This window comes from Balaenoptera ricei, chromosome 2 (genome assembly GCF_028023285.1).
Source record: "Balaenoptera ricei isolate mBalRic1 chromosome 2, mBalRic1.hap2, whole genome shotgun sequence".
Classification (NCBI taxonomy): domain Eukaryota; kingdom Metazoa; phylum Chordata; class Mammalia; order Artiodactyla; family Balaenopteridae; genus Balaenoptera; species Balaenoptera ricei.
In genome coordinates this window covers 114681551-114696218 of record NC_082640.1, presented here as the reverse complement: position 1 = coordinate 114696218, position 14668 = coordinate 114681551, and the positions used below count along the sequence as shown (strand labels likewise).

Sequence of the window (14668 nt, the reverse complement as noted above, 5' to 3'; positions counted from 1 at the left end):
ATTAGTTGACCATAGGTGCGTGGGTTTATCTCTGGGCTTTCTATCTTGTTCCATTGATCTATGTGTCTGTTTTTGTGCCAGTACCATATTGTCTTGATTACTGTAGCTTTGTAGTATAGTCTGAAGTCAGGGAGTCTGATTCCTCCAGCTCCGTTTTTTTCCCTCAAGACTGCTTTGGCTATTCGGGATCTTTTGTGTCTCCATACAAATTTTAAGATGATTTGTTCTAGCTCCGTAAAAAATGCCATTGGTAATTTGATAGGGATTGCATTGAATCTGTCGATTGCTTTGGGTAGTATAGTCACTTTCACAATGTTGATTCTTCCAATCCAAGAACATGGTATATCTCTCCATCTGTTGGTATCATCTTTAATTTCTTTCAACAGTGTCTTATAGTTTTCTGCATACAGGTCTTTTGTCTCCTTAGGTAGGTTTATTCCTAGGTATTTTATTCTTTTTGTTGCAATGGTAAATGGGAGTGTTTCCATAATTTCTCTTTCAGATTTTTCATCATTAGTGTATAGGAATGCAAGAGATTTCTTTGCATTAATTTTGTATCCTGCAACTTTACCATATTCATTTATTAGCTCTAGCAGTTTTCGGGTGGCAGTTTTAGGATTCTCTATGTATAGTATCATGTCATCTGCAAACAGTGACAGTTGTACTTCTTCTTTTCCAATTTGGATTCCTTTTATTTCTTTTTCTTCTCTGATTGCCGTGGCTAGGACTTCCAGAACTATGTTGAATAATAGTGGTGAGAGTGGACATCCTTGTCTCATTCCTGATCTTAGAGGAAATGTTTTCAGTTTTTCACCATTGAGAATGATGTTTGCTGTGGGTTTGTCATATATGGCCTTTATTATGTTGAGGTAGGTTCCCTCTATGCCCACTTTCTGGAGAGTTTTTATCATAAATGGGTGTTGAATTTTGTCAAAAGCTTTTTCTGCATCTATTGAGATGATCATATGGTTTTTATCCTTCAATTTGTTAATGTGGTGTATGACATTGATTGATTTGTGTATATTGAAGAATCCTTGCATCCCTGGGATAAATTCCACTTGATCGTGGTGTATGATCCTTTTAATGTGTTGTTGGATTCTGTTTGCTAGTATTTTGTTCAGGATTTTTGCATCTATATTCATCAGTGATATTGGTCTGTAATTTTCTTTTTTGGTAATGTCTTTGTCTGGTTTTGGTATCAGGGTGATGGTGGCCTCATAGAATGAGTTTGGGAGTGTTCCTTCCTCTGCAATTTTTTGGAAGAGTTTGAGAAGGATGGGTATTAGCTCTTCTCTAAATGTTTGATAGAATTCACCTGTGAAGCCATCTGGTCCTGGACTTTTGTTTGTTGCAAGATTTTTAATCACAGTTTCAATTTCATTACTTGTGATTGGTCTGTTCATATTTTCTATTTCTTCCTGGTTCAGTCTTGGAAGGTTATACCTTTCTAAGAATTTGTCCATTTCTTCCAGGTTGTCCATTTTATTGGCATAAAGTTGCTTGTAGTAGTCTCTTAGGATGCTTTGTATTTCTGCGGTGTCTGTTGTAACTTCTCCTTTTTCATTTCTGATTTTATTGATTTGAGTCCTCTCCCTCTTTTTCTTGATGAGTCTGGCTAATGGCTTATCAATTTTGTTTATCTTCTCAAAGAACCAGCTTTTAGTTTTATTGATCTTTGCTATTGTTTTCTTTGTTTCTATTTCATTTATTTCCACTCTGATCTTTATGATTTCTTTCCTTCTGCTAACTTTGGGTTTTGTTTGTTCTTCTTTCTCTAGTTTCTTTAGGTGTAAGGTTAGATTGTTTACTTGAGATTTTTCTTGTTTCCTTAGGTAGGCTTGTATAGCTATAAACTTCCCTCTTAGAAGTGCTTTTGCTGCATCCCATAGGTTTTGGGTCTTCGTGTTTTCATTGTCATTTGTCTCTAGGTATTTTTTTATTTCCTCTTTGATTTCTTCAGTGATCTCTTGGTTATTTAGTAACATATTGTTTAGTCTCCATGTGTTTGTGTTTTTTACATTTTTTTCCCTGTAATTCATTTCTAATCTCATAGCGTTGTGGTCAGAAAAGATGCTTGATATGATTTCAATTTTCTTAAATTTACTGAGGCTTGATTTGTGACCCAAGATGTGATCTATCCTGGAGAATGTTCCGTGCGCACTTGAGAAGAACGTGTAATCTGCTGTTTTTGGATGGAATGTCCTATAAATATCAATTAAATCTATCTGGTCTATTGTGTCATTTAAAGCTTGTGTTTCTTTATTTATTTTCATTTTGGATGATTTGTCCATTGGTGTAAGTGAGGTGTTAAAGTCCCCCACTATGATTGTGTTACTGTCAATTTCCTCTTTTATAGCTGTTAGCAGTTGCCTTATGTATTGAGGTGTTCCTATGTTGGGTGCATATATATTTATAATTGTTATATCTTCTTCTTGGATTGATCCCTTGATCATTATGTAGTGTCCTTCCTTGTCTCTTGTAACATTCTTTATTTTAAAGTCTCTTTTATCTGATATGAATATAGCTACTCCAGCTTTCTTTTGATTTCCATTTGCATGGAATATCTTTTTCCATCCCCTCACTTTCAGTCTGTATGTGTCCCTAGGTCTAAAGTGGGTCTCTTGTAGACAGCATATATATGGGTCTTGTTTTTGTATCCATTCAGCAAGCCTGTGTCTTTCGGTTGGAGCATTTAATCCATTCACGTTTAAGGTAATTATCGATATGTATGTTCCTATGACCATTTTCTTAATTGTTTTGGGTTTGTTTTTGTAAGTCCTTTTCTTCTCTTGTGTTTCCCACTTAGAGAAGTTCCTTTAGCATTTGTTGTAGAGCTGGTTTGGTGGTGCTGAATTCTCTTAGCTTTTGCTTGTCTGTAAAGCTTTTGATTTCTCCATCGAATCTGAATGAGATCCTTGCTAGGTAGAGTAATCTTGGTTGCAGGTTCTTCCCTTTCATCACTTTAAGTATATCATGCCACTCCCTTCTGGCTTGTAGAGTTTCTGCTGAGAAATCAGCTGTTAACCTTATGGGAGTTCCCTTGTATGTTATTTGTCGTTTTTCCCTTGCTTCTTTCAATAATTTTTCTTTGTCTTTAATTTTTGCCAATTTGATTACTATGTGTCTCGGTGTGTTTCTCCTTGGGTTTATCCTGTATGGGACTTGCTGTGCTTCCTGGACTTGGGTGGCTATTTCCTTTCCTATGTTAGGGAAGTTTTCAACTATAATCTCTTCAAACATTTTCTTGGGTCCTTTCTCTCTCTCTTCTCCTTCTGGGACCCCTATAATGCAAATGTTGTTGTGTTTAATGTTGTCCCAGAGGTCTCTTAGGCTGTTTTCATTTCTTTTCATTCTTTTTCTTGATTCTGTTCCACAGCAGTGAATTCCACCATTCTGTCTTCCAGGTCACTTATCCGTTCTTCTGCCTCAGTTATTCTGCTATTGATTCCTTCTAGTGTATTTTTCATTTCAGTTATTGTATTGTTCATCTCTGTTTGTTTGTTCTTTAATTTTTCTAGGTCTTTGTGAAATATTTGTTGCATCTTCTCAATCTTTGCCTCCATTGTTTTTCCGAGGTCCTGGATCATCTTCACTATCATTATTCTGAATTCTTTTTCTGAAAGGTTGCCTATCTCCACTTCATTTAATTGTTTTTCTGAGGTTTTATCTTGTTCCTTCATCTGGTACATAGCCCTCTGCCTTTTCATCTTGTCTATCTTTCTGTGAATGTGGTTTTTGTTCCACAGGCTGCAGGATTGTAGTTCTTCTTGCTTCTGCTGTCTGCCCTCTGGTGGATGAGGCTATCTAAGAGGCTTGCCATGATGACCTTCTATGAAAGCACTTTGTGAAACATCAAGTCTAAAAAGAGACTAGCTTTTTATCCTTGTTGATGATAATGATGATAATAATGACTTATGACGGGAAAAGGTGACTTAGCCAGTCTGGACTCCTTGCCTTTTCCAAAGTTCACACTGTAAAGTTTGCAATTTTGCTTATGACATCCTCTCTGACTGGAGTCACTTCTCCCAGGTTTATGTCTGTCAAAACCCTATTCCTCATTGGGACACCAAGGGCCAACTTCAATCAGGTATTAAATGTGATGCCAGCAGACTTACAGCTGCAAGAAATCAAGAGGGAGCAGCAGAGTAGACTTCCAGGTTAGGGTAGTGACAGGTGGGAGAGGGAAGCTGCTGCATCTCTAGTCGATGTCCTGGGGGAAAAGAGGAGGCTGAGATGTAGAACTACTGTATAACTTTCATAAATTCATTTTAAGAAAGTTAGAAATTTCAGATGAAAATATGAATGTAAAATATAAGAAAATAAAATCACCTGTAAACCCACCATCCATTACTTTAAACATTTTTCTATTTGCCCACTTATTTATATATATCTAAAATTTAATGTTTTTTCCCAGTAAAATTAAATGTTCAAATCAAATAACTAAATGTCTATTAATATAAATCTTCATATCTCCCTATATAATATATGGAATCATATTTTTAGCAGATCTTTTTGTGGTAAAACATACCTAACATAAAATTTACCATTTTAATCATTTTTAAGTGTGTAATTCAGTGGCATTAAGTACATTCACAGTGTTGTGTAACCATTACCAAAACCATTCATCTCCAGAACTTTTCATCTTCCCAAACTAAAACTCTGTATCCCTTAAACAGTAACTTCTCATGCCCTCCTCCTCTTAGCCCCTGGAAACCACCATTCTTCTTTCTGTCTCTATGAATTGATTATTCTAGGTAGCTCATGTAAGTAGAATCATACAATATTTGTCTTTTTGTGACTGGCTTATTTCACTTAGCATAATAGCTTCCAGGTTCATCCACATTGTAGCATGTGTCAGAATTTTATTCCTTCCTAAGGCTGAATAGTATTCCGTTGTATGGTATATACCACATTTTGTATATCCATTCATTCATTGAAGGACATTTGGGTTGTTTCCACCTTTTGGCTATTGTAAATAATGCGACCATAAACAATGGTGAATAAATATCAGTTTGAGTCGCTGCTTTCAATTCCTTTGAGTATATACCCAGAAGTGGAATTGCTGGTAGCAGATCCTTTTTTTTTTTTTTCTTTCTTTCTTTTCTTTTTGGCCATGCCATGTGGCATTCAGGATCTTAGTTCCCCAACCAGGGATCGAACCCTTTTGCTCCCTGCAGTGGAATCGCGGTCTTTAACCACTGGACCACCAGGGAAGTCCCAGCAGATACTTTTTTTTTTTTTGAATTTTATTTTATTTTATTTTTTTATACAGCAGGTTCTTATTAGTTATCTGTTTTATACATATTAGTGTGTATATGTCAATCCCAATCTCCCAATTCATCCCACCACCACCACCACCACCACCCTGCTTTCCCCCCTGGGTGTCCATATGTGTGTTCTCTACATCTGTGTCTCTATTCCTGCCTTGCAAACTGGTTCATCTGTACCATTTTTCTACATTCCACATATATGCGTTAATATACAATATTTGTTTTTCTCTTTCTGACTTACTTCACTCGTATGACAGTCTCTAGGTCCATCCACGTCTCTATTTCATTCCTTTTTATGACTGAGTAATATTCCATTGTATATAGGTATCACATCTTCTTTATCTATTCATCTGTTGATGGGCATTTAGGTTGCTTCCATGACCTGGCTATTGTAAATAGCAGCAGATCCTTTTTTTAATCAGTGAGCCACACCTTCTCATTTCTATGGGTCTGATATGATGCTAAATGGTTTTGTGGTTGAACTTATGGGAAAACTGGTATTCCTTCTTGCCTTTCACATGTTCCATCTGGGGTAAGTTTTCTTCATCTTCTTGGTACACATCCATTAGAAATTTCTTTAAGGAAGAGTCTGTAGGTGTTAAACTCAGTTTTCATTTATTTGAAAATGTCTTTTTTTTTTAAACTTTGTCTCAAAAAATAATTTTACTGGGTATACAATTCAATGTTTATAGATTTCCCCCCTTTATTTTAGCACTTTGAATCATTCCAATGTCTTCTGGTTTCCACTGTGGCTGTCGAGAAGTGTGCTATAGGTTTAGTTGTATTCCTTTGTAGATGATCTATGTTTTCTCTCTAGTCTTTAGATTGTTGGTCTTAATTGTTCTACAGTTTCACTGAGGTGTATCTAGATGTGGATTTCTTTATATTTATCCTTCTTGGCATAAATTGTGCTTCCTATATTCGTGAATTCTTGTCTTTCATCAATTCTTGAAATTTTTCAGCCATTTGCTGCTCATATATTGCCTTGCCCCCATTTTCTTTCTCTTCTCCTCATGCAGAAGCCAGTTTGGTGACTGTAATACTGTCTCATTCTTTGACTCTTAATGTTTTTATCAGCTTGTCTCTTTTGCTGCATTCTGATGAATTTTTTCAGATCCATCTTTTAGTACACTTTCTTCAGCTATATCTTCTGCATTGCAGTTTTAATTTTAATGCTTACATACAATTTTTTATTTCTTGATATTCTGTTTTTTTCCAAAATCTACCTGGGCATTTTTTATAATCTCTTATTCCTTGCTTATGTTTTCTATTCCATCTTTTATTTCTTTAAACATTTCACAATAACTTCTTTAGATACATCATCTGATTGTTCCAAACTCTGGAGCCCTTAAAGATTTAAACCTGTTGATTATTGTTCCTGCTGATTCTCTTTTGTGGTGACTTGAATCCTTACATATTTAGTAACTTTTTGGTGATTTATATTTGGCTACATTTAATCCAGAAGCTTGGATTGAGAATGCTTTCCTCTAGGGAGAATTCCGTTTGCTTCTGTTGGATTTCAGGGGGCATTAATAATATGGGGCCACTTAATTTTTTAATATAAATTTATTTATTTATTTTTGGCTGTGTTGGGTCTTCGTTGCTGCGTGCAGGCTTTCTCTAGTTGCGGAGAGCGGGGGCTACTCTTTGCTGCGGTGCGCAGGCTTCTCACTGCGGTGGCCTCTCTTGTTGCGGAGCACGGGCTCTGGGCACGTGGGCTTCAGTAGTTGTGGCACATGGGCTCAGTAGTTGTAGCTCGTGGGCTCTAGAACACAGGCTCAGTAGTTGTGGCGCATGGGCTAGTTGCTCCGCAGCATGTGGGATCTTCCCGGACCAGGGCTCGAACCCGTGTCCCCTTGCATTGGCAGGCAGATTCTTAACCACTGTGCCATCAGGGAAGTCTCTAAGTTACTTCTAAAGTATGTTGTGCTTTTTATAGCATTTAGGTATTTATGCCATGGGAGGCTTCTGCGAACTCTGCGATACTACTGGAAGAGAATTTTTAAAACAAACAAAAATGTGATTATATGGTATATATTGTTTTATAACCTGCTTTTTTCTTTTGATATATGATAAACACCTGTTGTACTAATAAATATAGGTCTAGAGCATCATTTTAATGGCTACACAGTCTTCTATTACATGAAGTATTCAATCTTTTTCCTATTATTGGATATTTAGGCTTCTATTTTTTCACTATTATAAACAACACTTCAGTGAATATCCTTACAGCTAAACCTTTGTATACATCATGATCTTTTTTCCTTCTTTAACTGTTTATAAAAGTAATACATGTTAATATAAAATATTCAAATACTAAGAAAAATAAAAAATTCTCCATAACCTTTTTTACTGTCACCTCAGTTAATACCATTTGGTCTATAATTGATTAATCTCTTAATCAAACAACAGATGAGAATTAGTTAGGGCTAGAATATGCAAGAAGAGAGACCACACCCTCTGACCCCCACTTGCACCCCAGCAACTAGGAATAGGGAATCAGAGCAGGTACAAAGGCTGGGCTGAAGGTAACCAAAGACAATCAGCAGTAGAGAACTGAAGGGATGAGGGACACCCAAATAGACTCCAAAAGCCTGGGACAACTGGGGTCAGGGGTACCAGGCCTCAAGAAAGGCCAGAGCTCCAAAATCCAGGACTCAACTCTCCGTTGCCAGTCCCCTCCTGCCAGAAGAAAGAAGCAGACGGTCCTCTCAGGTACTCACTCTAGGCTCCTCTCCCTACCCCTCCTTCTCTTAAAGGGGCTTGGTTTATTTTGAGTCAAAAAGTATTATAGGGCTTCCCTGGTGGCGCAGTGGTTGAGAATCTGCCTGCCAATGCAGGGGACACGGGTTCGAGCCCTGGTCTGGGAAGATCCCACATGCCGCGGAGCGACTGGGCCCGTGAGCCACAATTACTGAGCCTGTGCGTCTGGAGCCTGTGCTCCGCAACAAGAGAGGCCGCGATAGTGAGAGGCCCGCGCACTGCGATGAAGAATGGCCCCCACTTGCCGCAACTGGAGAAAGCCCTCACACAGAAACGAAGACCCAACACAGCCATAAATACATAAATAAATAAAAATTAAAAAGTATTATAGGCTCTGACACCATCCCCAAACCTATGCTTTACAGTAGCTTCCCCTGATTCTCAGGGTCGTATGTCATTCTAAGGAAATCCAGCTGTAAAAGGTTTTTAAACACACTTCTAACTCCTTTCTAACTACCCTCCTCAAGTGGAGCCCAGGTGTTGAGCCCACAAGCTCAAAACGAATCATGAAAGGAATGGCTATTCTCTCTGATGGCTCTTAGCTCCTGAACTAGACTTTTTTGAGGACCTGCCAAACTTGCCTTTATATTCTGTGAGATACCACCATATCGCCATAATAAAGTCTTCAGATGGATTCTGTCAGCTGTGTAGGTGCAGGCAAGAGACCCCAAACCGTAAAGAAGCAGCCCAGCCTCCTTTCTCCTCCCAATGAGTATGGAGTGCCAGCTGGGGTGATCAGCATCTTAAGGAAGACCCAAAAGTTTTGGTTGTTCATTTATTAGTTCAATTCAACAAATATTTATTGGGTACCTACCATGTACCAGCTTTTAAAGAGACTACAGTCTAACAATTCCCTAAATAGGTTGAAAATAGCATGGACTGACTCCACCAGAATTCATGATGTGGATCCTGGAGTTCCAGGTGCTCGAGAAACCACAGTTAACTGCTGGCCACTTTTGCTCCAACTAGCAGGGCCCCTGGACCACTGGACAAAATGGAAAGTTCACACCAAGGTGAGCACCCTCCAGTGAGTCCTGGCCCATGACCCATGACCCACAGGGTTGGGTCTCCCCATAAAGAACTGAGTGCCTAAGGCTGGCTGTATCTAATTCCACAACCTCCAGCCATGGTCAGGCCTTGGGCAGGTAAAATATGGACGCCTTCTGTCTACCCTGAATCCTTAAGGCTCCCCATGCTCCTGAGTTCTCCAAGGCCCTTGTCCAGAGTATATGCTTGTCAGGAACATTTGTTAACCAGAGAAGTTGCATGGAGGATTTGCCGTGGGGGGAGAGGGCAGAGAGGCTCTGAGGTGTTTCCACTGCAGTATACACCACAATATCAGCAACCCTCTGGCTGGCCCAATTCACCTAGCTGACCACAACACCCTGGGAGTAGGTCTTGGTCTTGCCAGCAGACAAATCACTACCAAGGGCAGGAATGCAGACTGTTGGCTGCTTCACACCTACCCCAGGCACCTCCCCCAGCAGCTGAAGCCTATGTGAAAATAGCAAAGCTTGATGGTTCAGAGCCAGGCTTGGAGGTCAGTTCCACACACGCTTGGGCCAGGTACTTACACTATCCGTGCTTCCATTTCCTCACCTATAAGGAAGTAACAAAAGCAGTACCTATCTCCTTAGGGTTGATGTGAGAATTACATAAGCTGATCTATAATATGTACCTCCTACATGGTGAGCTTTAGACACGTGTTAGCTATGATCTTAAGGCAGCTGTGAGAAAGCAGAAGCTTAGGACTATAATGTCCTCCTCAGCACCATCTCCCCCCAGTCCTCACCATCCCAGGCTTGGCGGTGGAGCTGGGAATCCTGTGGGAGAAGGGAGAGACGCCAGCTTAGAAGGCAGTTGGTTGTGGGTTCTAGAAGGTGAGGACTCCTTCCATGGCGCCCTGCATACCCAGTGACAATGAACCCGGCCTCGGCACCTGAGGAACAGCACTAGCTTACGTTCTGCACCCCACCGGCACCCCCTTCCCCCTGCCCCCGAGGGCGGGACTGCAGAGGCTTCCGTCAAAGAAGGAAGTGGTTCAGGCAGTGCAGAGAAAGCAACCCGGGAAGCGGAATCCGTGCAGTGGCCTGGAGACTGACCCCTCTCCCGGCCCCCAACCCCTCTTCCATCCGTGTGGGCTCGCAACTTCCAGAAGCTTCTCGCACCTTCCAACCTGATGTCTTGTGTTAAGTTATGGTGAGTGGAGAGTGAGATATGGTTCCGCAGCCACACACACACACACACACACACGGCACCCACGGACTCACTCACAGAACGTGCCAAGGCCAGGGCACAGTGGGGCTCATGGGGGAGGCTGGGGATTGAACTGACCGAGACGAGCTGAGTCACGGGGCCTGGGGGGTGGGCGGTGCAGGGAGTCGCGCGGCCTTGGGGCCCTGGCCAGCGGGTGATGAGGCCCCCTCCCTCAGGCACAGCGGTACCTCAGCCCCGCTGGTGCCCATCGAGGAAGTGGAGAACCCGGAGTTCATGGGCAAAGGCGGATTTGGCGCTGTCTTCCGGGCACAGCACAGGACTTGGAGTTTGGAAGTAGCGGTGAAGATCGTGAACTCGTGTGAGTGCCCCGAGCTGCTTGCGGGCGGGTGTCTGGTCTGGGAGGCTGGGCAGAGGAGGAGGGGCCGCTGCGTGGCAGGGCCTGAGTGCGGAAGGGAAGGATCTTCCCAGGAGGGAGCTCGGCTCCAACCCTCTCCTGAGTGCCAGCCGGCGATATCCAGGGAGGTGAAGGCCATGGCAAGCCTGTGTAACAATCATGTGCTGCCCCTGCTGGGGGTCACAAAGAAACTGGAGTGGGAGTACGTGTCTGGGCCGGCTCCGGTGACTCAATTCATGGAGAACGGTTCCCTGGCGGTGCTGCTACAGCCCCAGTGCCCAAGGCCGGGGCCGCTCCTCTGCCGCCTGCTGCAGGAGCTTGTGCTCGGGATGTGCTACCTGCACAGCCAGAACCCCATGCTTCTACACCGGGACCTCAAGCCCCCCAGCGTCCTATTGGACTCAGAGCTGCATGCCAAGGTCAGGGCACCCATTACGCAGCCCAACCCCTGGACGAGGTCCTGCCCCAGAGCTGCTCCAGCCCCACCCACTGGACAGAGGACCTGCTGCAGCCCTGTCTTCTGAATACCCTCAGCATCTCCCTCTGGACACAGGGCTGCCCAAGTGTCAAGGCTCATCCAGGAGCTTTAGCCCCTGCCATACCAGGTGATAGAGGCCTTGGCCAACATGGTCAGTTCCATGGGTCCACCCCACGGGGCCCTCCAAAGACCCGTGGCTGACCTAGTCCAGGAGACTGAGACCTTGACCTAGCCCCATGGAGCGGGGACCCAGACCTCCAACCAGGAGCCCCACTGGTCCTACCATTCCGCTAACCCTCCACACCCCCTTTACAAGGCTGGGACCATAATATCTGTGCAGGCACGGAAGGGCCTGCACCTTCTGTGGGGGAGAGGAAAGGATTCTGGAAGCTGCTAGGCCCTGTCCATCCCCTATCTCCCCCTTCTTATCTCCTTTTGCAGCTGGCAGATTTGGGCCTGTCCACGTTTCTGGAAGGCTCACATTCAGGGGCAGGATCTGGGGAGTGAGGGAGCACCCCAGCTTACTTGGCCCCAGAACTGTTGGCTGATATAAACTGGAAGGCCTCCATGGCCAGTGATGTCTACAGGTAAGGTACCCACTCCAAACATACATCCCCAGTTTCTACACCTCTCTGGGTCCTTCTAAGGGATGGTATATGGAAAGGAGTCTTGTCAGCAGTTGGGTCAGGCCTCAGCTTTATGTCTCCTGCAGCTTCGGGATCCTAATGTGGGCAGTGCTAGCCGGAAGAGAAGCTGAGAGTAAAACTCTAGGCAGACTCTGGGATCCTTCACCTCAGGTGCCCCCTCCCCCAAACCCCCAATCCCCAAGCCCTCCTCTTCCTGTTTACTTGCTCAGACGGCCCTACTCCCTCCTCACATCTCCTACACTCCCTGCCCCTTTCCGTGATGGTGCAGGTGGCCTTCATACTCTGATTGCCTTCTCCTCACACCCACACCCCAATAGTGGACCATAAATCACTGCTGCGGGAAGCAGTGTGTGAGAGGCAGATCCGGCCTGCATTGACTGAGCTGCCCCAGTCTGGCCCTGAGATCCTGGCTTGGAAGTACTGAAGGATTTAATGCAGCACTGCTGGAGCCACGAGCCCCAGAAGAGGCCCTCCTTCCAAGGTGCGCTGGCCATTTAGCTGGCAGTTGAGGTAGGCCTGGATCTGTCAGCAGGGGCTTTTCGCTGGTAAAGAAGTTTTGCTCACCTGCCACCCACTCTGCCTTCTCTCCAGAATGCCGACCAAACACCCAGAAAGTCCTCGATCTGGTAAAGAAAGGAGATATATCCGGTAAAAAGATGAATGCTGCAGTCTCCACAGTGAGTGCCCAACGCCCTCACCCCACCTAGGAGCTGGGCAGGATGGCACAACGTGGCTCCCTTGGCCACCCAATGACTCCCCACTGACCACTGTTCTCTAAGCCTTGACTCTCGTCCTCCCCAGTGTCCCCGCCCCATCCCTGAGTTCCCAGGCAACAGATAGGGACCAAGAGACTCCTCCCTTGGGTTTGCTCTGGCTCTCCCACCTCCATGCCCAGCCAGCTCCCCATCCTTGCGGGTAAAGTAGTTCCTGTCTGAGCACAGGGGCAGCAACAGGTTGTTGTCTGTCCTCAAGCCAGGCCCGGAAAGTACAGAAATGGATGACCCTGGGGGAACCACAGGAAGCCATGATTCCATGGTCTCTGAAATGATGAACCTGAATCTGGAGGGGTACCCCAGGTCTGTTCCTGAAAAATGTACAAACCTTCCTGAGAGCATCAGGGCCCAGAGAGGGCAGGTTCAGCCTGCCTGGACAGCAGAGACCTCTTCAGATTCAACAGCCCGACCTCCTCAAAATCCAGAGACCTTACCTGTCAAAAACCAGAAGCCCAGCCCCACCTCAGCTTGGACCCCAGGTCCTGGACCCCAAGGTTATCAGGTGAGACATTGGTAGGACTAGGGGATGCACTAAGACTCCTGTGAATCCTGTCCCCTTGCTAGGGGAGACTTGGGGCTGAGGGGGTCTGCAGTAGGGGAACAAGGCCCAGGACAGGGGGCCTGAGAGCCCTGTGTTGTTTGCAGGGGGCTGAGAGACGTGACACCAACTGGCCTCCCAGGGCGCCAGGGCCAAATCCAGTACCAGGTACCCACTCCCCACTCCTTCCTCCTTCCTTTCCCCTGCTCAATTCTTCCACCAGCTTCTTCCTCAAGACCGAATATAGATCCAGGGTACTTGGGGAGGGGAATGAGAAAGGGCTAGAGGCCACCTAAGCCAACTTTCTCATTTTATAAATGAAGAAACTGACATCCACTGAGGTCACACAGCAAAGCCTGGATTTGCCCCTGAGCCTTCTGACTTTCCCCAACACCAGCTCTGTGAACCCCTGAATTCCATTCCATTGTTGCCATGTATGCCCAGAGGGTTTCCCATCAGAAAAGACCCCAAATATCAGAGTCTCAGATGTTAGTTGCCACTCCTCTTGAGCTTCTGCAAACCCAATTCTGAAGGTGCAGCCTGAAGAGGAAGGCTGAAGGCACACCTTGACCCAGTCACTGGCAGGCCCAGAGACCCCATACTTGCATTTCCCCAGGGTGAACACGAGGTGCCACTGCCTCTCCACCCTGCTGCTCCTCCTCACTTTGAGTCTCCAGAGCGCTTAACCCTCCCATCCCATCGTCATCACTCTTTCTCTTAAAGGGCCACGGTTTCCTACCATACTTCATAGCCAAGGGGTACAGATTGGAAACAACAACTATATGATTATACAAGGAAGAACTGCCTCATCCGTGCAGGACCTGGCACCTCGGGGCATGGATAGGGGCCCCCAGCACACCCCCCAAGGAATAGGTTCGAAAGAAGGACGGCAAGAACCCAAACCCTGGAGTGGGCCACAGGGCTGGTATCATAATAGCAGGAATTGAAGCAGCTTCTAAACTGCCTCCTGGACTTGAGGCAGCTAGCCTAGACTTTCTCTGAGGGCCATCAGGCCTGCACCCGAACTGTCTTTGTGGCCCCAGGAGTCAATAAATGGGTGGGATTTTAACCAAAGCACCACGAATGAGGCTAAAGCTTCAGCCAGGGATGGGAAGGGACGTAGATGAGAGGCGAGGGAGCTGACATCGAGGGAGTAGAAGGCACTGCGGTGTCTGGCTAGGGCCGGAAGCGGGATGCTGAGGGCTGTAGGTGGGCAGAGTTGTGGCACACAAGGTCAGGGCCCAGCTGGCCGCGGCAGGAAGGAATCCTGGAGGTCTGGCTCCTGGGCAGCTCTAATCTCAGGGCAGAGCACTTCCTGTAGAGCAGGCCCAGACCCCACCCTAAACCAAACCCTGAGGACAGAGGCTGTGGTCCTGCCACCACATTTTCTCTGGTCTGTGGAGACTTGGCAGTGGAGTCCTGGGGAGGGGGCTCACCATGGGAATTCACAGACCCCAGCACACCTTTGCCCTGCATGATGCCCCTCGTCTCTCGTAGGTCAGCCCCCATACTACCACCTCCCTCCGCTGCATACACCCATGCACACGTTGCTTTCGTGGAGGCACTGGAACCCTTTGATTCTCAGCTG

At 45.2% G+C, this 14668-nt stretch overlaps 1 protein-coding gene across 1 annotated transcript; it reads left to right on the top strand.

The window, feature by feature from the left end:
• The first annotated feature begins 10212 nt into the window (after positions 1-10212).
• On the top strand, positions 10213-14027 carry RIPK3 (receptor interacting serine/threonine kinase 3). The gene is given in 11 exon segments (XM_059915218.1): positions 10213-10232; positions 10466-10608; positions 10756-11063; positions 11564-11709; positions 11835-11881; positions 12087-12170; positions 12173-12250; positions 12361-12452; positions 12691-13044; positions 13188-13248; positions 13804-14027. Coding segments are annotated over 11 exon segments (1557 nt in total).
• The last annotated feature ends 641 nt before the right edge of the window (positions 14028-14668 follow it).